Source organism: Anas acuta, chromosome 10 (assembly GCF_963932015.1).
Source record: "Anas acuta chromosome 10, bAnaAcu1.1, whole genome shotgun sequence".
NCBI classification, from domain to species: Eukaryota; Metazoa; Chordata; class Aves; order Anseriformes; family Anatidae; genus Anas; species Anas acuta.
Genome location: NC_088988.1, coordinates 10863511 through 10886892, shown reverse-complemented (window position 1 = coordinate 10886892; position 23382 = coordinate 10863511). Strand labels below are relative to the sequence as shown.

The 23382-nt window shown below is 44.5% G+C and overlaps 1 protein-coding gene and 1 long non-coding RNA gene across 3 annotated transcripts in view; one reads left to right on the top strand and one right to left on the bottom strand.

The window, feature by feature from the left end:
- Positions 1–609: 609 nt before the first annotated feature.
- Positions 610–23382, bottom strand: part of SLC7A10 (solute carrier family 7 member 10) — a 42128-nt gene continuing 19355 nt past the window's right edge. The window contains exons 2-11 of one of the 2 annotated variants that reach the window (XM_068693591.1): positions 19001–19205; positions 12889–13040; positions 12103–12228; positions 10745–10898; positions 8955–9078; positions 8756–8859; positions 7544–7640; positions 4258–4407; positions 3743–3920; positions 612–2689 (exon numbers count right to left, since the gene is read on the bottom strand). In XM_068693591.1, the coding sequence (XP_068549692.1) occupies positions 2562–2689; positions 3743–3920; positions 4258–4407; positions 7544–7640; positions 8756–8859; positions 8955–9078; positions 10745–10898; positions 12103–12228; positions 12889–13040; positions 19001–19205 (1418 nt within the window). In that variant the 3' untranslated portion in view covers positions 612–2561. Of the gene's footprint in view, positions 2690–3742; positions 3921–4257; positions 4408–7543; positions 7641–8755; positions 8860–8954; positions 9079–10744; positions 10899–12102; positions 12229–12888; positions 13041–19000; positions 19206–23382 lie in introns of both variants that reach the window. The other variant, XM_068693592.1, reaches the window with a different exon arrangement.
- On the top strand, positions 3778–10750 carry LOC137861979 (uncharacterized). The gene is made up of 3 exons (XR_011099967.1): positions 3778–3893; positions 10333–10425; positions 10622–10750. It is a non-coding gene; the product is annotated as an uncharacterized lncRNA (long non-coding RNA).

Here is a 23382-nt window from a genome sequence, read left to right as displayed (position 1 = left end):
AGGATCTCAAAAAACAGAATCTTCCTTTTGGAAGGGTCTTGCTTTTTTGCATCAAGTAGCACAATATTCTTGACATACTTGTAGTGTCAGCTGTCTTGGGATTTTTCTTTTGTTCAGCGGGCTTTAAAATAATAGCAGTTATGTCTCCTTCAGGCCTTTTGCTTCATCTTTTGGAAAAATCATACACAGTTGCACATGCCTCTAAATTTCATTCAGCATATGAATTTGTCTTACTAGTTCTCTACATTGATTTCTGTGGTTAGAAATTGTATGCTCTATGAAGTGACTTTTGCAAAGCCTTTAAAAAATATGCATGATGTTGGGAGCACAGATGAAGCTGTTTCTAAAAATGAAATAAGACATCTTGGAACAGCTTTTGGGGATGGGGATATAATTCAAAGATGAGTTCTACTAAACCATCCTGTTCTAAATTCAGCCTTCCATTTTCAGGCCAAATGTTGATTGTTTTAAAGCATTAAAATACAATCAGGGAAAACTTGAGCCAGAACTAGTTAACACCTATGAGGCAATTGGTCCTTTAATTTTCTTTGATTTCCTTAAACAAAACTCAAAGAATGCCTGGGTAGCGGTTACAGAATATTATTGTTATTACCTTTCTCATTTACTGTACAGACTTGTCTCAAGAACTGCAAAGTTTCTGTGATGGCTGACTTCCATGGCTTAATTGTTTAAACAAACAAAAACAAAACCACACCAAAATTTGGCAATTCTGAAAACAATCACCGTTAAAGGTGCTGTACTATGTTTAATTTGCCCACTAGATAATAAAGTTAAAGCAGATATTAATCCATTAGAAATTGTCACAGTGGATTTTGAACTATGGAAAATAAGACTTAGTCACAAGGGCCTCAGACAACAGGCTGTTTGCATGCTATTTAGCCAGTGTAAATGTGGTAGGTATACACTGAATGGTAAACAAAAAAAAGCTAAAAATATGATTTTTATTAGCAAACTTCATATACTCTTACTGTTATTTAAGATGTGATATCACTTTGTGTGTGTGTAAATGTACACACAAAACCACACTTCTCTTTAGCTCAATACATATTTTAATCTCTTATAATTAATTGCCTTATACAAGAAGAGGAGTATAAACTGAGTTTCTAGTGTCTACCATCCAAAAGTTTGGAGAGAGATGGATAGATATCTAAAAACAAAAATACTAAATAATGAATTATAGTGGAAAGACACTTTCATTGAACTTGCCCAATAGTTTGAGTCTATTCTTATATCTTTGTATAACATATGGTATTTGGCAAACTGGGGGATTAGTGAACCCCTAATTTTTCCATAGAAAAAAGGCTTGTGACACACAGAAAGATACTTTTAAAATTAAATTATGGCTGTTACCAAGGCTACTGAATACGATACTATTTATTTTCAAAAGTTGCAAAAGAACAGTAGCTATTCAAAATGTTGCTTAGAGCTATTCTTGCATTATTCATTTTCAAAAGATTCTTTGGTGTGAAAGGGGCCATATTGCTACAGCAGCAAATCTCTATAAATTAATTAAATACATGAACTACATTTTTTTAAAAAGTGTTTGGCACAAATAAAATATGCAAAACACCTTCTAAAGAGCATCTGATGTGAGAATGGTTTAGGCTCATTCTTTCACTGAGCACAGTTAAAATGGAGAGTTTGTCTCCAAATCAATGTGGAGCATCATCCACCTGGTTCGTAACAAAGAATGCCAGGCTTTGTTCCTGGGTCTCCCTCGAGCTCCCACTGCTGTGCACACCCCTGCACATCTCCTTCCCCCTGGGGCTGGACACTGAGCTCTTCCTCAGGCCTGGGGTACAAGACACCTCTTTGCAAAATGCTTCAAAAATTTAGATATTTGAGATTTTATCACTACTGCATTTTTTTTTTTTTTCCCTCTGTGTCACCAAATGTAGTCTGGACTCAATCTGACTGATTTCATACAATTTACTCCCAGTATCCACCCAGGCTAGCTCCTGTCCAATGTGATTCTCTTGCCCCTTTCCAGCCCTGGTCACACGGATGCTCCAATGAGCTGTTCTTTTGCTCTCTCAGGTATATATATGCAAGTGTGATCTTTAGACTGTAACTTCAAGACCTCAGACGTCATGCTCTGTGGGGATTCACCTGACTCAGGGGCAGCAACAGGATTTTTATGTTGGCATATTGTCCCAGGGTCTCTTCCTCTTGATTTTTCCATTTTGATTTTGCAACAGGAAACTGACCTGCTTCTGAAATGCCCAAATCTGTCTGTGATAGACCCTTATGTCTGCTAAAATAAGTATTTCAGAGCTGTAGCTGTGCTGCATTCCCCTGCTGAGCAAGCGTGCTAGCAGAAATAAAAACAACTGGTGTCTTATTTTATATTTTATTTTTTTTTTCCTTTTTTTTCATTTTTTTTTTCCTCAGGGAAAAACTAAAAGCTACAGATGCCATAAAGGGTGTAGCTCACTATTGGATCTCTAAAAACATTTTTTTTTTTTTTTAATTCCAGAAAAAACGTTTTGCAAAAATCGGCATGTAAACAAGAAGCCCCTTCAGCCCCAGAGGCTGCTCCATTATTTCCTCAGGGAGGTCTCGCTGGCCGGCACCTGGGAGTGGGCAGCGGGCACCTCGTCCTCTTCGGGCACCCCGTCCTGGGGGTAGACCACGAAACACAGCTTCTGTCCCCAGCATGTCACCAACTCTGCAGAGAGCAAGTGTGCAGCGGTTAGCGCAGCAGCTCGAGCGCTCCTCAGCGTCGGTGTGGCGCCTGAGGGGCGTAACGCCTGACGTGGCGGCCATTTTCCTGGCTGAGGCCTTTGACCCTGCTGCACTGCCCCCCAGCCCTCCAACAGCTTTTATCTCTAGCGAAGTGACAAAGTGTTCGCAAAGCACAGGTGGGTTAAAATTGGGCTGTTTTAGAAACGACTCTTTGCTGTGAGGGGTCCTTCACTCTGCCCAGAGGCTTGTTGGAGCCAGTGTGTGAGGCAGGGGAGCTGGGCCGGGCCTGGCGCTGCACTGTCCCTGAGGAGCCTGAGGAGAGCCCGGCTGCAGGCAGCATCTCACCTGAGGTGAGGGCTCCTTTTCCCTTCTCTCCTCATGGGAAGTTTTTTTCTCAGAGCAAAGCAGTTTCAAGCCAAGCACAGCTAAATCCCAAATGACTTGTGCAGTTTTATGCGAGTGATAAAGTAAGGCCTTCCTATCTTTTGAGTGTGAAATAATTCATCATGCTGTACAGGCATTGTGTAGTGCTGGTGGGAGGAAAGCAGATTGAGGGACAGACAGGGCTTTTTATCATTCTTTTTGTGATAGTTCAGTTGGGCTTTACATGCTTAAAGTCATATTCTTGTGAATCTGCTTTGTGGCTTAGGCCGCAGTGAACAAGCTGGGTGGATGGGGGGATGCCCAGGGACACAAAAGGAGGCACATATGCTGAGGAGTGAGGAAAGCAGTTGCCCACGTGAGCGTGCTGCACAGCCACAAAAATACAACTGCTTCCTCGTGTCCGGGGAGTCACCCACACCATGTCTGACTGCCCGACAGCTTGTCGTTACTTCTGATTTAAAAGCAATTTCCATCTGCAATCAGCACATGGCCTGCTTTGTAGAGGAGTCTAAGGGCTGTGCATGACTGGCAGTGGTGGTTGGGCTTGCTGGAGGACTTGGCACTGGCTGCGTGGAGGCTGTGAAGAGCACTGCAGACCCCACTGTGAGTGTTGGCCACAAGGAGTGCACCAAGTCATTGCGGTGTTGCTTACCTGTTAACCTATTTACACACTTTGGTTTGTTTCTCCAGTAGACTCCAAGAAAAAACACTGGCACTCCAGTTAAAATGATAATGAGTCCGACTCCACAGACAACTGGCTCAGAGTATATGCTGAAGATCAGCAGAAATGCCCAAAATGCCAGGTAAGTGACAGGGATGAGGAGGTTCACCTGTGGGGAGAGAACAGAGCAGAGTATGACTGTGCAGAGTGACAGTGGTGGCTGGCTGGCAGTGGGGGGCCAAGGCATCTGGAGTCCCCTGGGTTTCATCCCCCTTCCTTCTGCCACTGCCATCCTCTCTGCCCATCCCATCAAGTTTAGTTCTAGAAGCCTTTGTATCCTATTTTTATACTAATGGCACTGTGTGGCATGATTTGGGACCCTGAAATGTTACCATTACATCACCAAAAGAACTGATCTTCAAAGCTGGGGGACAGAGGGTTTGATTTGCCTGTCCTGCCCTTTGCATTGCTACTGCAGCCAAGGGATTTAGCTGTAACATTTTTACCTTGATAGGTCGGAAGATTTTGGGTTTCTTCCAGCGTAACACGATCAGGCCTATAATTGTCACTCCGTAGCAGAGGTAGTTAATAAATGACACATAGTTGATTAGTGTGTATGTGTCTCCAACAAGCATGATGATAAGAGTGGCCAAACACTGTAGAGAGAAAGATAGTCTTATATGCGTCATAACTAATAAGGTAGCTTAAAAGCAACAAAGGCAAGCAAAATAAATAAATAAATAAATAAATAAATAAAAGCAGTTAAACTCCTGTGTTTACAGTCCTGCTGTGTTGCCAGAACAGGACATTTCTGTACCTGCTTTCAATGACTGCACTCCACCAATTTTCATTTTAAAAGCTATTGGACCCTATAATAGGGACTTCTGGCAAAGGTCAGGTTGTCTATTATGAGGAAAAAAAGGATTTCCGGTAGACTAATATTTTGTTGTCAGTACACGACTTTGTTGCAAGTGCCCTGTATGTTATAAAGAATAAAAGCTTTGCCCTTTCTCCCTACTGTCCCGTGGCTCATACTGCAGATGACCACCATCATTAATCTCCTGCACGTTACTCGTGTTAGGAAACTGGCAGATGGATGATGGAAATTTCCATGCAGACTCTTGCTTGTTTGTACTTTATTTCTGAATAACTGTAAAGTCAGGAGAGCTGACTCAGGGTTCACAGGGTTGCTCCTCAGATCCTGTCCCCCCTGCCCAGTGGTACCACATGGTATGAAGACCCCTCATGCCATGGACCCATCCTGTAGATGTTGTCTGCTGGTGGCCAAAACCTAAGGGAAACTGAGTGTCCAACTCCCTCCAGAGAGCTTTCAGGACTTGGCTCTGTGTCACTCCAGGCTCTCTTTTTGCTTATGTCCTTTTTTCTTAATTGGCTGTTTTAATAGCAAAGGCCTCTAGGGAAGGACGATTTCTGTACTACTGGCACCAGTAATTACGCACCACCATAATCAAATGACCCGTTGGTCTCTCCATTCCCCTGTTAAAAGCCTCACAGGCTATGCAGGGGTGGAGGGGATTTCAACATCCTGAGCAGTCTCACCACAAAATTCATTTAAAATAGGGCAGTGTTGTACACTGGTGTCACATAACATGCTTCCTGCTTCCCTCTGAAAGGTGGACAGTGTCAGACATGCATCTGACCCTTTCCTGCCCCTAGCAGATTTTGCATTGAAGACACTCGGGGCGATGAGGTTTCTTGCGTAGGTGACATGAATGTGTCAGAGCTGCTTGCTGCGTGGGCGTAATTCCTGAGAGGTACTGGGCTGCAGAGGAGTGTGCTGTTTCCTCCCCTGATTACCATGCCTGACGACAGCCTCGCGCAGCAGGCGTGAGAGCCTGTCACTCTCTGCTGTCTTGCAAAAAAAAAAAAAAAAAAAAAAAGTCACTTTATTTTGCATTTAGCTTGGACTGTTCATTTTTGAAAGAATTAGTAATAATACAGGTCTCACTGGTGATGTTAAAAAGGCCTTTATGTACAAAGAAACCTTTCTCCATGCAAAAAGCTAGGTGTTATGCACTGCAATAGAAAAGAGAACCTAATGTATTAATTAGATTTGCCTGAAGTCTGACCTAATTTGCTATTGTAGCTGCCTACACTATATTATTTTTATATTTATTTGTTAAGAAATTAATATTTCATAGCAGCATTTGATATACCCTGTGCTGCATTAAAGTACCCTCCAATGATGAATTGATATGCAGTGTTGGTTCTGTAATTTGCACTGTAATTTAAGGGAAATGTTTGGAGCAGACTGGGAGGCTGGCATACGCCTGATTTATCAGCCCTGCTCTGTGCAGGCAGCCTGCTCGTGTTGTGGCTATTTCCCAGTGAAACAGCCTCTGAAACTCAGCACGTTATTTGAGCTGATGTATTTCTAAGGGCAAAGAAGTTTTGCTTCATCGGCATCAGCCGAGTTCAGCTGCCTGGCATGAGTCCAGGATGGAGCCAGTGCTTTCTGTTTGCTTGAGACAGGACAGATGGGCTATATGGTTTACCCCAAAACCCTGTACAGGCAATGCACAAGATGTTTGTTGTCAAGAACTAAGCCCCGGGAATGCCATAAAGCCTGAGCTACACAGGTATTTTGTCATAAAAGTGGTATACGTGCAGAAGGCTTACCTGATAAAATTATGTCAGTGTATTGTGCCAGAATTGCTGTTAGAGCCAGGAGAGTCATGTGAATGTGTGCCTTCTTGGTGCATCTTGCGTCAAATCCTCATTGTTTTGAAATCAGTGGCAAATCTGCAGTTGACTTTGATGCCACTGAGATTTCAAGCAGATGCCCTTGGGAGAATACCCTTGCTTGGGCTATGAAGTCAGGGAGTGCATTACCAGGGGTTATTCTTCCTCTTTAATGTCGTCTTTGCCACAGTAAAAAAACACCACATATTCTAACTCAGCTCTTTGTAAAAGTGTATAAAGATCTTTGTTTCAAATAACAACTTCCATAAGTCATTAGCATCATGGAAATTTTCAATGTCTAAGCAAAAGAGAGAGATCTTCCTTCAGGGAAGCAGCAACCCAACAAGGCCAAAGCCTCCCAACATTCTGACTGGTGTTTTCTACTCTGTGGATTGCCCTCTTGTATGCCTGATGTGTTCATTCAGCAGATACTTTATTCAGTGCTGCTGTAATGCCTGACTGTACTTGCTTGTTTTTACAGAAAATAAATATTCCAGGTCCTCAGAGCACTGTGGTCTCATCCCTCTAAATACATTTTGCTCATTGTGTGTAACATTTGGAGCAGTTTGTCCTCTCCCTGGGACCTGCTATGTCTATGGCTTTGGCAACAGGATCTAAACTAGTCCTGCCAGAGTGGAGTTAGCAGTGAGCACGGGGATTTCCTATATGTTAAATATTTGCAAAAAGCAGGCAAAATTGGAATTTGGAGGGGGGGGGGGAAGCTAATATTTTCTTAAATGAGGTATCTCCATTTCGAGACAAAGACACAGTCTGTCATCCTTGTGGGTAGGAGAAGTGATAATGGGCTTAAATTGCAGCTCAAGTTAGATGTTAGGGAATCACTCCAAACTGCAAGAGTAGTTGTGAGTGAGATTATTTAGGAGGCTGAAGGCTGCTTCCCCCTGGAGCTGTCAGAGCTTCTCAGGCAGCACCCACCAGAAGTCCTCCTGGACAGCTTGTTTTTCCTCAGGAATATAAATGACCTCTCCATGATTTTTCTAGCTCTCCTTTCCATGATTCAATATTTCTAAGAGCTTGCCCCAGTCCAAGCAGGTTACAGGACGACAGGGCAGGGGCGGCAAAACTTACACAGACGAGCAGGGCGGGGATAGGCGTGCAGTGCTTCACGTGGATCATGGCAAGCAAACTTGGTAAATGGCCTTCTCGGGCACCAGAGAAACATAACCTGAAAATGAGAATAGGAACACTAATCCACTGCATGTACAACAGCTTTTTCAATATCTAGCTGTACAGGGTCTCTAATCTCAACTGCCCTCATGGGTCTTGGAGTGGAAGGAACCTGCTCTCATTTGGTGCTGGTTTGAGGCTGGGGAGACCACAGCTTGTTTCTTACTTTCACGGGAGACTCATGCATAACCTGGCGTAAGTTGTTTAAACTAGACCGTTTGTTATATGAGGCCTTTAATGGCTAAATGTCATCTGTGAAACCAATTGGTCTGAGATGCCTAATTACCTCTGAGGATGACGACTGAAATCTGTTCAGTCCCTGTCTGCCAGTGGCATTGCCTTTTTATCCAGGGTAGGGTGAATACAGTGCAGGTTGTGAGGTGAGCAGCCATATGTCTCTAAGGCACAAAAAATCTCTCAGATGGTGTTTCTAGTGTCAGAAGAGTTTTGGATAAGGTTTCATGTGCCTTAAGATTTCACTTTTAAATGCTTAACCTGTTACATATGTACTCAGATTTGTACCTTATTATGCTTGTGTAAGTGCTAAGATAAATAACTTTCCTGAGGTACTTAAGAGTTGGATTGTTTCCTCAAATTTTTTCTATAACTTTAAAATTGAGTTCAGACAGGTCAATTAATACAAATAGATTTTACAGATTCTGGTCCTGCTATCAGCAGTGTACATGCAAAGCATCTTGCCTGGAAGGAGTTTCTTCATCACGAGAATGACATGTCTGTAACTGGGAACAGAACCAGGCCCGAAAACTCCTTTTTCAGCTAAGCATAATTTAGCTTGTAGCTACTAGAGCTTTATTGATGTAAAATTACTTTGTTTCCGTACTGAAGCTGTGTTTGGCACTTACTGTGAGTTGTTCCACATCTGCAGACACTTTTAGTAGCTCATAAGGATTATTTTGCAAGAGATTCTGTGATTCAATATTACATTTGCTGATTGAAACAGAGCAATTCATAACTGAATGTATCCAACATGCCCAACAATGATCTCATGTGCTATAACATCCAAAATGTCTAGCTAGCATTTCTTTAGCAAATTAAATTAAAACAGCCCCTCCCCAAATCAGATAATGTTCATAAAATTGTACTCCATCTAACCTTGATGAGGTAAAAAGGTATCCATTTATTCCTCCAAATGTAGATAGGGCCACTGAGACTGGCATAACCCAGGAAAAATAGCCCAGTAACTTTTCACCAAATGTCTAAAGCAACAGAAGGCAGAGAAACTGAAATACACTGCAAAGCACAGAACTGAAATCAAAGTGTATTTTAGACATCCAGGGAATGGTTTACTTACTACCGCCACAGCGTTGGAGGACAAGAGCTCTTGGGGTGACATGGCAGTGAAATATGCAATGTTGGTGAACGTGTACACAAATGTCACCAATGGGATGGATATGAATATGGCACGAGGTAGGTTCCTAATAAAAGAATTAGGAAGGTAGATAAGAATTGAGTCATACACAGTGAGACCACAACAGTCTTGTACAGCCTGGGGTGTTTGTCCAGCCACATGTTTTTTTTCTGCTGTTTCTCAGGCTGTGACTGAAAGAGCACCGCCTCAATTTCCTGTTCCACCCATCGTGGTTTTAAGAAGGTTGAAACTCTATGAAGCTTTGTCATGCTTCATGTGCTAAAAAATGCCCCATGCTTCCATAGGGCTATTTGGATTAAGGCAGCATGTTACAAAATAAAATGCCTTGGTTTGCTTTAGCTTCATCTACTCTGGAACTGAATTGGATCCTGTCATTCAGGTAGCTACCTTGGCCCATCCCATCCCATCCCATCCCATAAAGCTTATTTGGTCATACAATGCCATGGTAACCTACCGGAGTGAAGATTTGCTAAATTGCTAATCCAGAGACTTCTTTAGAAGTGTACAGCTAAATAGTTCTGCATCTAATGCAATAATGCATTTTTTCTTCTGTCCATCAGATTTGGAAAAAAAGGCATTTTTAAACGCTTTAACCTTTGTGATTTTGATTGGATTTAGTAAAAATTGGAAGATATTTTTGGTTACTGAACAACCTTTTATATTTTATTTTCCCCTCAGAGGCTGCAAAAATTATAATAATAAAAAACCTCCATCCACTCCCTTTTTATTTCTCAACTGAGACCATATTTGCCTTATTTAAAACATAACTTTTCATTGTTCAGCTTTGAAATTGTGGTGGCCCATTAAAATGCTGGTATTTTAATGAGGGAACGCATTACTGATCTTTCTTTATTCCTGCCAAGATCTCTGGGTGTGCACTTTAACACTCAGTTGTGTGAAGACATGTGCAGGGCTGCTTGTGAGACTGCAGCTTTAATTCATTTTCATCCAGGCTGTGTGAGAGCTTAAACTTCTCCTAGTTTAATTGCTGTGTGCATTGAATGCCCAGAAATAACTGATGCTCCGAGAGCTGCTTTTGGCATTCATCATTCCACTTTATCATCTCAGAAATTTTGAAACTTTGCAGCTTTGCTTTACTAAACTAAAAATCTTTTTCCCTCTGGCTTTCCCAGCCTGCTGGTGATAAATCATTTCAAAGCCCCTTCCCACACGCACGATCCCCAGTGACATGACATGTGGCACCCTGGAGGGTGGGTGCCCGCAGCTGCGCTGCAGCTACAGGTGCACGGCTGAGAGTGCTACCTGCACTGCCAAATAACTTTCCAATCTTCTCTTTCAGGTGTTTGTGCAAGATCCCTTTGGGTGAACAAGCAAAGCAACTTGCAGAATAATTCAATGCTTCTCTAAAAGCAGACAGTGATTCTCCCTGTAGGTATGTGTGACATCTCATCAGTGGTTAATTTTCTGTTACAGATTCACTGTACGATTTGACAGTACCACAATGATAATACTTTGTCCATCAGCTGTTTTGATTGAGTTGATGCTTTGTGCAATCTGTTTCTAATTTTCAGCATGGTGTTTCTTTAACTTGCCTGTTATCCTTTCTAAACAACAAATCTCTCCTCTAGAAACGCCAGTCCTGTGGACATGTAACGACATTGCTGCAGCTTATTAAATGAATGATATTATCAGATGGCCCCAAAGTCTCAGCACTTCAAAAAAATTTGGATGACACAGAAATGGATACTTGCCTGCGGGGATCAACCAACTCTTCTGTTACATAGTTCAAGAAGTTCCAGCCACTGAATGCAAATGACCCTTGAAGGAAAGCTAACGCTAAATGCCCCACGGATGGAGTCATCCAAAAATTGAATGCTTTGCTGGGTGTCAGCTCTTCATAGTTTCCTGCACAGGAAGCACAAGCAAGAGGTTAAGCCTTCCCCTGAGAGAAGTGCTACCCACCAGAGCCACCAGGAACTGGGTGATCTTTTATTCTTTTTTTTATTGCTCGAGTGGATTTGAGACTTCATGCTCATCATGTTCTACAAGTCACCACGGGCTGGCACTGCACTCGCAGTGCTTTCTAGGGGTCGGCATCCTAGGGAGGCAGCTCGGGCTGTACACACAGGCATCACTCTGCAGCTCTCTGCAACAGCACCAGCATCACTTCTGCAACATACAGCACCCTTTGTCAACTTGCACTGTTCGAGGATGCTTCCTTGACAGGGTAGAATCCTGTCCATTCTTAATGCAATTTTCTTTTGCAAGAGTTTGATGTTGTTTAGTAGAAATACTGGAAAAATAAAATATGTATGGGGCTGGAAGATTTGTCAAGACTGTCGGACTGTTGTCACTGAGAAAACACAATTTCTGCTCTGTAAGTGCCCTGTTTCATCTTTCCTTACGTGACTCATCATACACATGATGAAAACATCATGAGCCTTTTGTGTTCTCTGGTTTCAATTAAGGTGGCAATTCAGCAAGACATTTTTGCCAGTTTTTAATCTTACAAGAGACTTTTTGTAGGAAATCAGACTAATGCCCCAAGTGAATCAGGTGTCTTCCTGAGCTGGGCCCAGCATTGCTTATTCAGTCTATGAACCTAAAATTTGAGGAGCATACAACAGATCATAAATTTTCTGTAACTACTGTAAAACATCTTCAGATGCACTCCTTTATTCTGTCAAAATCAACAACGCAGGGCAGGAAGAAATGTGGTTAAGGACACAGCCGATTTCTCTGTTGCGCCATCTTTTCATGACTCCGTACACTATTGTCATACAGAGGATACACCTCCAATGTGCCTGTGCTTGGAAGAAATCCCTCAGCAGCACCTGAGATGAATGATTTTCCACTGCGATTTCCCATACATCTGATGTATGGGGGTGTCTTTGTCCAGGTGCCCTGACCTGAAAACAGCTCCATTGAGCCCAGAGAGCACCGCAGCCACCACGGCCCTTTGCAGCACAGGGGCTGCTCTGAGGGGCACAACCAGGCCCTGCTGCTCAGCTAAAACCTGTCGCCCCTTCGGGTTGCTCTGTAAGGAGGGTAGAAAAAATCAAGTCTAGCAACAGTACCATACCCGTGTTAGAGCTGTCTCACAGAGTACCTTTAAAGATCTGTATGAAGCCCACAGTAATGATAAGGGCCAAGGCTAAGAGTTTTCCTGCTGTAAATATATCCTGAATGCGTGTTGCCCATCGAACGCTGGAGCTGTTCACCCAGGTCAGGAGTACTGGAGAGCAAAAGACTGAATTCAGTGAAACGAAATTACGTTTATTTAAGAACACAGTCAAAGCACTGCAAAACACTGACTGCTGCATGTGTTGCCCCAGGGAGCTTGGCATGGCTGTGAGGAGGGGAACGGTCTTGCCCTAAGGGGCGCCCAGCTGCAGACAGCACCTGTTGCAGCTTTCCCCTGTGGGGCTCTGCTGCTGGGGCTCCCCCAGCTTGATGAACTGTGCCTGGTCAGAGCCCAGCGTGCTGACTGAGCCAGGATTTCTGCCTCCTCACGGGAATCGGTGAACGTCTTCTTTCCCTGAAGCTCTACCTCACTCCTGCCAGCACTGTAAGTAATTAATGCAGAGCCGGTGGCGGTCTGCACTTCCTACATACTTGTATTTGTGAATGTAAAAAAGGACTGGGAGGGGCTTAGGTGGTGGGACACCTGCATTTGGTGAGCTCCCCAGGACCTGCTCCTTGCAGGCAGGTGAGGAGGGACTGAACGTCCCACATGGGGCACAGTGTCTGTTCTGGGACCTTTCTGTCTGCTTTTTGGGTTGCACCTGTGCCCCCATACAGCGGGGCTGTATGCCCAGCCCTGCTGGAGCAGTCCCTTGAGCAGTCTTGTGCAAAACTGAGGCAAGCTTTGTTTACGCGAGAAGGAAATACTCACGTAAACACACCATGGAGAGGATCCTGGAGGCATTATAGGGGGGAATACAGTTAGGGAACACAGGCTGCAGGACATAGTTTGAGAAGGTCAGTGCAATGACAGCCAGACTGGTAGGGTACATGATAAGCACAGCGCTCCAGAGCAGCAGAAACCTGAAAACAAGAAAAAGTACAAGAAAAAAGGGCTAGGGTGTGCTGGAGGAGCTGGAGTCACCCGCTTGTGGTTCTCCTCATCGCTTTTCCTGTGCTCTCAGAACAATCTAGATTGTAAGTGAAGCATTTCTAAGCAAAGCACAGTTTAGAAATGTGTTAAGAGTGAGCACTAAGATCATTGGGCACCCTTAGATTTAGCTTTGCATGTTGAAGTGAAGGTGGCTCTGTTGCTCCTGGGTTGATGTGTTACCACGTTTCAGGCATCTCCAAGGGGCTTGGGCTGCTGCCGCCTCTCTGCCAGGTACTGGCTGCTTTCTTGGCAGGTCAGCTCCGCACCGTGAGGGCAGTTCGATGCAGAAGTGCTCTGCGTTCACCCAGGCTGGTGCCTGGCTTCAGCTGTGGCTGAAGGCGATTGCACCAAACCAGGAATCCTGGCAGATACAAAGTTGTTCTCACTCGGGGAGCAGCAGTGGACCCAGTTTGTGTTTTAAAATAATTGAAGTGTTACAATTTCTGTAGAGAAAAGTGGTCATTGCAAGAAAGTAAACTCTTTCTTGCCATATACACATAGATAATTGTAACTACAGATATACACACACATTAATTCATTCTATTCATGTACCAGTACAGTGTGCAGGGGTGTCCAGCACAAATGAGGATCAGAAATGACATTTCCAGGTAAAATAGCATAATGTCTAGATGATGCTGTGTTGCTCTTTTAAGGGCTGCTCACTCCCAGCATACCTGCCTGCTGCCAGCCCCCTCAATCTGGTGCAGCTGGGGAGGTCTCTGCTGGTGCAGCTGACCTGGTGGGAGGGCTGTGCCTGGTGCTCCTGGCTAAGGTGGTGAGTGTTTCTCAAACTTCTCTTTTGCCTTGCCTTGTTCCTTGCCTTGTTGTTTCTGAGAAGTATGGGGCAATCTGGCACTTCCCTTTTCTTATTAACTTCAGAGAGTTAATTTGGTAAATTGCCATGATGCAAGTACTTCCCGAATGGTGCTGCTGGTTTTTAAAACCCAGTGTATGTACGTGAGACTCCTTTTTTCAATTCTTAACGCTTCTTATTGTGGTTCAGAGTGGTTTCCTCTGGTAACTAGTTTGGTCTTGCAGTGCGAAGGGTGACAAAGTCAGGCTGGGGCAGCTCTGCAGACTCTGCTCACCCAGCAGGAGCCTGGGTGCTGGGGACAGCACAGGAACCTGCTTGGTTACATCACTGAGGACTACTTATGTTGTCTTAAAGACTGCAGTGATCATTTGTGTTAGTGTTCTGGTGGTGCTGGGTGAATTTAAGCTCAGACCTTATTGCCCTTGAATGAGCCCCAGCTGTGTGTGCCCCAGAGGCATCACCTGCAGCTGGTTGGGATCTGTCAGAGCCACACAGGTGGTGGCTTTTTGGGGTAGAACCCCCTCTTTCCTCCCTATGGCTTTCATCTTCTTCCCATACAGTCTGTGTAGAACAGAGAGCTGAATTCAGTTAAAAATGTGCAGTGTGAAGAATTATTCTGAAAACAGTATTTCAGCCAAAATTGGCACTTACTTCTATGTTGTAATATAAAGTACATTAAAGTTGGTATCTGGTGGAATACAGTTTAATGAGAATGTGAATAATTCAGTAGATTTCTGACAGTCAATTTGTTTCATGCTGAATTGAAATACATGCAGGACTGATAACAGCAATTAAAGTAAATGCAGAATTTTAGCAGAAGGTCACAAAGTTGCACTGTCAAACAAGAAGCTCGGATGAGAGATGGCATTAAAATAAGAAGCAAGCTTGTCTAAGATGTAAGCCCAATGCTATCTTATTTTGTCAGGTAAGTCTTAAGCAAAGCCTAGTTCTGATAAAAAGCTATCAATGCTGGTCTCTCAGATAATATTGGAGCTGGGCAACTCTGCTGTGCCCTCACCTTGTTCCTGTGGTTTGCCCCAGGTGCAGGCTGCCATGGCTGGCCCATCTGTCTGGAGCTGTATGTCCTGGTGTTACGCTGGTGGCATGACATGGGGTGTGCTATGGCTGGTGGGTAGGAATCAGTATGGATGTGAATACCCAACCCTTGGAGCCTGCTAGGAAATGGTTGCTTTTAAAGTACCACCTTTTATTCCTACCTTGTGTTGGAAGACTTAAGAACAGGATTTCCCTAGTGAAGAACAACTGTTTCAGATTTGCTGCAATTAAATAAAGTAATGCAGTTATGTCTGCAAGAAATCTCAGCCCTAAGTTTCAGATGTTCTCACTATCAGAGTGTGCGCAAGCTGACAAATCGAGCTGCAAGCCCCATAGTTCAGGGTGTGCTTTCTGTCCATGGCAGCCCTGGATGGGTGTGCAAAGGTAGCGTGCCTGGTGCTGGAAGCCCAAAGCCCAGTTTGAAGCAGGGAAATGTCCTGGCACCTGCAGGGTAGCTCGGCCTGGCTGTTCAAACAGAAAGGGTGGAATTACTGCCCTGAGTTGTGGCTGAGGGCATTGGGGCTGAGCCCTTTCTGATAAGCTTTCCCAATTACTCAGTAATTTACAGTACTACCAGAACCTGAGAAGTTGTTTTCTCTCATCTCTGACTAAGAGGCTGCCAGACCTTTAGAAAAAGGCTCAAGACAGCTGAATGTACAGAAAAAAGGAAGATGTAGCTGTTCTTGTGATTCTCCTGCTCGGGAACTCTGAGTGTTGCAGTTTGCGTGGGAAATCTGAGCTGCTGCGTGTGCTGATGGCCAAAGGGCTGCTAAAGCAGCCTCCTGCCTGCGTGCTTCTGAGCAAACCCTGCTCGCGTAATGAGCGTAAATGCTAGCTGGACGGCCTCTGCTGTGCTCTTCGGTGTTGAATCTGGTCCAAAGTCCATTGAAGTTAATGGCTATCCTCCCATCAATTTGGATGTGTACTAGACAATGTCTCTAATTAGATGTTTTTTACCCCCCCTCATTTTATAAATGCTCTGCAATAAGTGACAATCTGTTGTGGGGCTTCCTGCTTTTAGGAAGCAGTGGTATTCCTCTGGAAGTGCCAATCCTTCCTGGACCAGATGTGTGTTTTATGCAGACACCCCTGCATGCTAATTTGCTCACCCGTGGAAAGCAATGAACAGCATGGATTGATCTGCATCTCTAATAGAGTCCAGTGGAGTTAGTGAAACCAGTTCTCAAATAGATATTTGGGATGTGCCTGTGCTCCCAAAATGATGTCACATTAGATGTATCATAGTGTCAGAGCAGCCTATAAAACCAGAAAGGCAGAGTGTATGGTACTTGGGTGTTATTAACAAAATAATACAATTTGTGATAGAAACTGCTGCTCAGATCAGCCTATTGTAGGAGAAGCTGAATAAGTTCAAGAAAGTTTGAGCTAGTTTGAACATTATTCATATTATCCCATGTTGCTGAAAGAATTATTGTCTTTGGAAACTTTAGATTGTGCAACAACAACAAAAAGGAAATACAGAAGTACATTTGAAGTGTGTTTTACTTGTGGTTTGAAGTAACATTTATCAAAGCTTTGGGTTAGAGCTCTCTGCTGACTTCAACACTTAATGATTTTATAGTAAGGGTGTATGTTCAGTCATCAATCAGTGCTGGTGAAAGCTACATTAGTTGCAATGCTATTGCTGAGCATCCAAAAGGAAGTTGTATTTATCAGAAATACACTAGTGGGTTTTTCATGAAGCTGAACTTTGTTGTTTTCTTTTGCAACTACACCTATTAAACTTACTATTTTGGGTAAAGTTAGTTTTCTGATCTGCATAACCGTGCAAGTACCTATGCAAGCAAATGAACTGTGCTGTTACACTGCTTCACAGCATGGGATGTGACAAGTTCCCTGCGCTTAGTTTGCCCGTGTACAAATGCTATTTAAAACCAAGATGCTTCCAAACAAAGCTAAAAGTGGAAAGTCTGTTCTCTGGTATCAGCCCAGAGCCTGGAGCAAGAAGAACTTGTCTCATCCTTCTCCCTGGACGTGCTGCTGGGAAGGCTGAGCTTGTGCAGAGGTGAGAGCAGCCAAAGGCCCCCGGCTCCCATGTGCCGCTGGGGTACTAGCAGTAACCCATGGGTGCAGCCCTGGTGCGTGTTCCAACCCTTTTTAAAGACCTCTGGGTCTTTAATCTGGTCTTCCAAATGTGCTCCCAGACTTTCTCATTGCCTTTTCTTCTGCGTTTGGGGTAGGTGCTGCGTCCCGACTGCAGGACAACCTGCGCATGCGTTTCCCTGCCGCTGCACAGCATTTCATGCACTGTGCTCTGACGTGGAGCCCAGCCATGCAGCCAGAGCTTCTGCACTTTGGGAATGCCTCTCTCCCACCTGTGTCTCTTTAATTCTCTTCATCTTCTTACATCCCACTTAGCAGCATTACAATTTCCATCCCCACCTCCTGTCCCCTGCACAACCAAACGCCAGTACTGCTAGGCACAGAACATGCGGCACCAAGTACTCTGAAGGCTGCTATGATCAAACAGTTCTTCCTTGTTCCTTATACCTAATGAGGGAAAACAGGTTTGCGGTGGTGCTGTGGATTTTGTGTGCAGGAAGGTTAGGGATAAGACAAGAAAAGCAAGAGGAGATGTTGGGGTCTGGTTGGGTACATCTCATGCTCCTGTGGTAAATGTCTTCTGCCCGAATAGACCAAACCAGCCAGACTTGTCATTGGAAGGGTCTCAGAAATTTCTTTGGCAGATGGACTAAACTTGTGTGTGCTAAACTGGATACTCCACTGTAGAAGGATTGGATCAGAAGACAAAAATGAACTTTGGAGAATGGAGCATTTCTTTTTCTGGGGGGTGATGTGCAGGTTCCCAAAGCCCTGCTTTCAGCTCAGACCCACCGATGAGTGCTGGGGGGCACGTGCGCTTCTGGAGTAGAAAACAGAGTGCTTGTGATGGTGCTGCTGAACCACTATAAGGCAGTGGCTCAAGATTACAAGTATCAGGAAAATGCCTTGTCATCCAGCAGGTCTTCAGGTGCTGGCTTTGCAGGGTGTGCAGGTGGTGTTGCACCGTGGCAGGCATGAGCAAGGGTACAGCTTGTGGGACAGGGTGACTGCCTGCTTGCATTATGCCTGTCCCAGTCTTCAGCAGCTAGCCAAACTGTGGTGAGCTTGTTTTCTATCTGGTTTGCTTTCTCTAGTTTGCAGTTACCGTGTTTATTTATTTATTTATTTATTTTTGCAAATGCAACACCACCACATTGCATGTGACGTGGAGCCCAGCCATGCAGCCATTACTTGTGAATTAATGAACTGGCCACAACATTTTGGTGTTCCTCTACTGAGTGGTGAGTACAGGGGGACAATTTAAGGTTCCTTGTTAAATGCACAGTAAAATATACAAGATGACCTCTTTCCACTTGTCCCTTTCTTGTTTAGCTGCACTACTCTTAGCTGTGTTTTCAAAGAGAAGCCATTCCCTGAGTTAGCATCCCCCCGTTTGCATTTACAAGGCTTGGTACTTTGTGCAGCTGCAGCTGAGGAAGCAGAGCTACAAGCTGGCATCTGTTCCCAGGCCACTTCTGTGGGCAAAATTCCTTCTTGAGAAACTTTCTGTATTCTGCTGCAGGAAGGTCTTGCAGTGTAGTGCCATAGCATTATTTGCTGCCTTCTCACCACCAGCTAATGGAGGGCTTTGATTTATGGGAAGCAGCTCCAGCCTGCTAACCCTGGTGTGCGAAGCTCCTCAAACAAAACGTGCTTGCACTCATGGCTTGCACACAGGAATGTCATGTGGACACAGCTTTGCTTATAGTGTTGTTCACTGTCATTGATTTGATTAAGTCGGAGAGGAAAGTGGAAGCATCCGTTGTGTTCAGTCTGAAGGCAGAATCAGGAGCCCTGCATAGGGGCGATGGGGTATTTCGAGTGAGAACAGAAAGGATGACGTTACAAAAGCATGTTATTGACAAATGTTCTGTTTCTTCCACATCAGATGTCTTTTCCTCACTAAATACTTAATGCAAATGTGTTTTCAAATGACTGAAGAGATATGGTACTTACCCAGCTAACCCACCAAAAATCTCAGTGACGTAGGAATAGTCCCCTCCTGACTTGGGGATTGTAACTCCTAGCTCAGCGTAACACAGTGATCCAAGGGCAGCGACCCCACCGCCGAGCACCCAAATAATGAGAGCGAGTCCCACCGAGCCGGTGTGCTCCAAAACCCCTTTGGGTGAAATAAAGATCCCAGAACCAATGATGTTACCTGGAAGGAACAAGGGTTTGCAGTGAGATAAGTGAGTGAGAAACTCGTTATATATTCTGTAAAGGCAAACAAACTCAAACATTGCACCCCATCTCCCACCCCAACACCTCTTTACCAGGTTTCACTTGCTTATTTTATCTGATTAAACTCTGGGGAAAATGCTGCCGTTTATCAGAAATGAGGCAGGGTAAGAGTGTACTCAGATCTGCTGAAGCACTTCAGAGATATGGTGAACATCTGTGTTTAGAGGTTTTGTGGCATGAATTCAGGCAGCTTGAAAAACTGCCTGCTGCCACCTGCTATGCCCAAATATTTTATTGAAGGGAGTTAAAAATGTCTTTTTGATAAAGATTTTTCATCTCCTTCTGAGGATGAGAGTTCATTTTTTTTTTTCTGTAAGTAGGATTATTTATAATGTAGGGGCTAAGAGGGGCTCTCGTCACAAGGGCAAATTAAAGGTTGTGCTTGGAAAAGTCACTTCAAAGTCTGGAAATATTAGAAATCTATTAACATTTAATGTTTTCAATACATGTGCTGCTTAGTCATTGCCCCTAGATCTTAGGGGGATATTGTGGTGTGACTGCAATGTGGGACAATGTGGACTTTGTCCTTCTGATTTTGTTCGGTCAGCACATGAGCTGAGGGGGTGCTGGGTGTCGCAGACGCTCTTTGTGTGTGTGGGGTCAGGGCATGGTCGTCCTCCAGGAGCAGCGGGAGCTGCCCTGCATGAGGCGAGGCCTCATAACTGCTCAGATTATGGAGGGGGACTTCTTGGTGTTGGACAGACTGGGGATTTTTTGAGCAACATCTAAATAACACTCTTTCCCAAAAGGGCATGAAGACCTTATGTCATAGAACTCAGCTGAGGCTTTTCTTCCCTTATGAGTTGGTATTAAAAGCCTCACTTGCAAAACTGACTTTCAGCCTATGCTGTTGAACTGCATTTCTTATCAGTACAGTTACAAAAAAAAAAAAAAAAAGTCAATCCAAACCAAGAACTGGATACCAGTTGTTAATGAGTTATTGGCATCTAAATGAGTTTCTCTGCAGTCTTTGAACCTGTGTGTCAGCAAATCTAAGTTTGCTTCCTCCCCTCTGCTTTTAAGTTCTTCTCAGCTCGCAGCGGATAGCACGTTCCATAAATGCATTCAGGCTTTCCAAATTTTGCTGCGTTTTGCTTCAATTCTGTTCTTGCATTTCTGAAAGCAGCTTCTGTGAGTGCAAAGAACCCATCTGGTTGTGCTTGTATGTAGCTATGGGTTTGCAGCACGTGTGTTGAGGCAGATAATCTATCTGTGGTTTAAAATGAAATTAGGGTAGAAAATAGACATCTCCTGCAACTGATAAGCAGGTGGCTGCTTCCTGGAAAAAGAGGGAGGGTGAGTGGCCATGGGGGAGCTCTGCAGCTCGCAGATCCCTGCTGGAGGACCCAGAGGGTTTCAGGCTTCATGAAGCAATAGGCTGCTTGTTGCCTGAGGGTTTCACCACGGGTGAAACTATTCCCTGGGTAATAAAGTGTTAGTGTAGCACTGTAATGACAAACCAGAGAATCGAACGAAATGCAATAATATATAATTCAACAAAGATACAGTCTTGGGATGATGTGGCTGGACACTTGCTGTGCCTTTTCTATTCACTGGTGTGTCAGTTTGTGGAAGGCCACAGCTCCTTACTGGTGCTATGTCAGGAATAAAAGCAGTCTTTTCAACATTACAACTGAACCCAGCTACAAAGTGCCCCCAGGCTGCTTCATCTGTGGTGCAGCAGCTGAAAGTAGCGTTGTCCCTGCTCAGTAGAAAGGAAGTACTGGTGCAGATTAAAGAAACTGATGCAGACACCCCACAAGTTGTAAAATCAGTTTAAAAAGTCATGACATTGACCAGACTTCTTTTCAAGTTTTCATTTTAATCAGTAAGCTTTAAGGATACCCCTGTTCACCTTTTCAAGAGTCCTTCTGCTGCCAGAGGAAGGCCACAATCACTTTCTCTTTAGATGAAAGTTGAGAGTCGCAGCTGTCTTTTGAAGAAAAACACTAAATATCACCAAAATGTTGATAACACCTTTGAAGTGATGTCATTAAATCTTACGTAGTACCTGAAAGCCACGTTAAAAGAAGAAAAGATTTGCTGAGGTACTGTTAAAGGGCTCAGCAAGCCATGTCTGTAGCTGGCTCACCTGCCTGCTAACGATGCTCAATCCGTTGGCCAGCACCTTCCCTCCTGGTGTCACTTGTTGGGTACCACTGTCCTTTTGATACTGGGTAACTAAGTGCAGCTGTGTGAACCTCCTCAGCCCGCCCCAGGGAGGGGTGCAGGGACACTCTTCTGGCACCATGGATTGTGTATGGAGAGACAGGAACGAATAAGACAAACCGGGAAGATGCAGGGAGCTATGCAAGGGAAATACAACACCCACCTCTTCCTGCCTATGCTCTTCCTTCCTTCCTTACCCTCCAGAGAGTGAGGGCTGCGGCAGGAGGATGTGCCCAGCCAGTAATGGAGCGGAAAGAAAGGTGGGGGGCCAGGCCGGCTGCTTCCTCCTGCAGTGAGCTTCTCCGGTGGCTGAGCAGGAGGATGTCCAAATTTAACTCTTGTGTAAATAACAGGGAAGGGAGTAATCACAAACTGCAGGTCACTCAGATGGGATGCAGGCAGGAGCAGTGCCAGGACTGGAACGGGCACATCTGCCCTGCCCTTCCCTTTCCTTTCCCTCTGAGACCTACGAGTTTTAGAATGGACATCTTTCTTGGTTTGTATAATTCTGCTCCTCCCTGATTCTGTATGAGGAAACAGACTCCCTTGATGGGTGCTTGGGTTTGCTTTTGGGACCAGAAGTGCTTTCTATGCGTTAAAAAAAATATATTAAAAAAAATCAGATGAGGAATCACAGCAGCTTGTGCTGAAGGAATGTCCTGATGCGATTGAGTTGCCCCATGATTTTCAGAGTTAACAGATTTGTTCTGGGCCTTCCATACTGGGAAGCTACATGGCTGGAATGGAGTAGGCAAATCTTTCAAGAAGACAGATGAAGAGTTAATGTATTGCTAAAGCATAATACCTGATAAATTGTATGTGGTTTTTTTGGTCATAGTTTCTACTGGTGACTGAAGTGTCACAACTCTCTAAAAACAAATAAGCATTTCTGGAAGACTAGTTGTGCCCGGTTCAAGAGCTGCAGCAACCCCTGAATTGAAGCTGAAAAAGAAATAACTGCCTAGGAGCTTAAAAACTGTCCTGATGAAATCCCTTGTAGCACTGCATACTACTCATATGTATGAAGGAAGACCTTAAGTTACAAGGACACTTAAAAGTGATCCCCTGCCTGCCAGCACAACACCAGTGTTTCTCTACTTTTCAAAATGCACCTGGAAACAATGCCGTTTTGGAGGGAGCCAGTGGTATTTTGGGGAATATATTGAATTGGGGACATTCTGCTGCTCACCCCAATAGATCTGTAGGTTTTAACTTCCTGCTTGGGATGGGACAGCATTCCTGCTCTGGCAACCCCAGTGCTGAACTGCCTGAACACCCCACAGCTGAGCCCCTGCTCAGCACTCCCGTGTTCAGGTAGCTCCTGTGCCTTTTGGTAGCAAGCAGTGAATGCAAATGCCCATCCTTCAGTAAGCTGTGTGCAAGTGTTTCCACCTCCGTATGATTTTTGTCACCTTATAATTGTTTCATTACGTGTAGAAAGGAGAAAATCCCACCACAGCATGGTATTCCAACTGGTAACGGACAAGAAATTGAGAAAATCTTCAAGCTCACGTGTAGTGCAGTATCCATCTCTGGAGGTCCCTGAGCACTTTCAGGCTGTTGTCATGCCTGAGTTTTCTCTACCTGCTCAGGTACTTTGGCTGTAATGGGAAGATCTGTGGTGGGCTGGAAAGAGTGGGGAAATGGAGAGATCAGTGGCTGGAAGCAGTGTCATCAGGCCATGACACTGAACCCAGGGGAGGGAGAGTTGAGTGCTGGTGAGGTGCAACCACAGCGACAAGGTGGCAGCAGTGATAAAGTGCAGTCTAAACGCACAGACAGAAAGTTGGCAGCTCGGTGTGCTTTTAGATGTGCGCACTTGGCCTTGACAAAGCCCTGACTCGCTCTGTGCTTTGGGTTTCCATCCCAAGGAGAGGGCATTGCTCAGCACCGTGAGCCTGAGCACTGGGTGGCAGAGAGCTTGC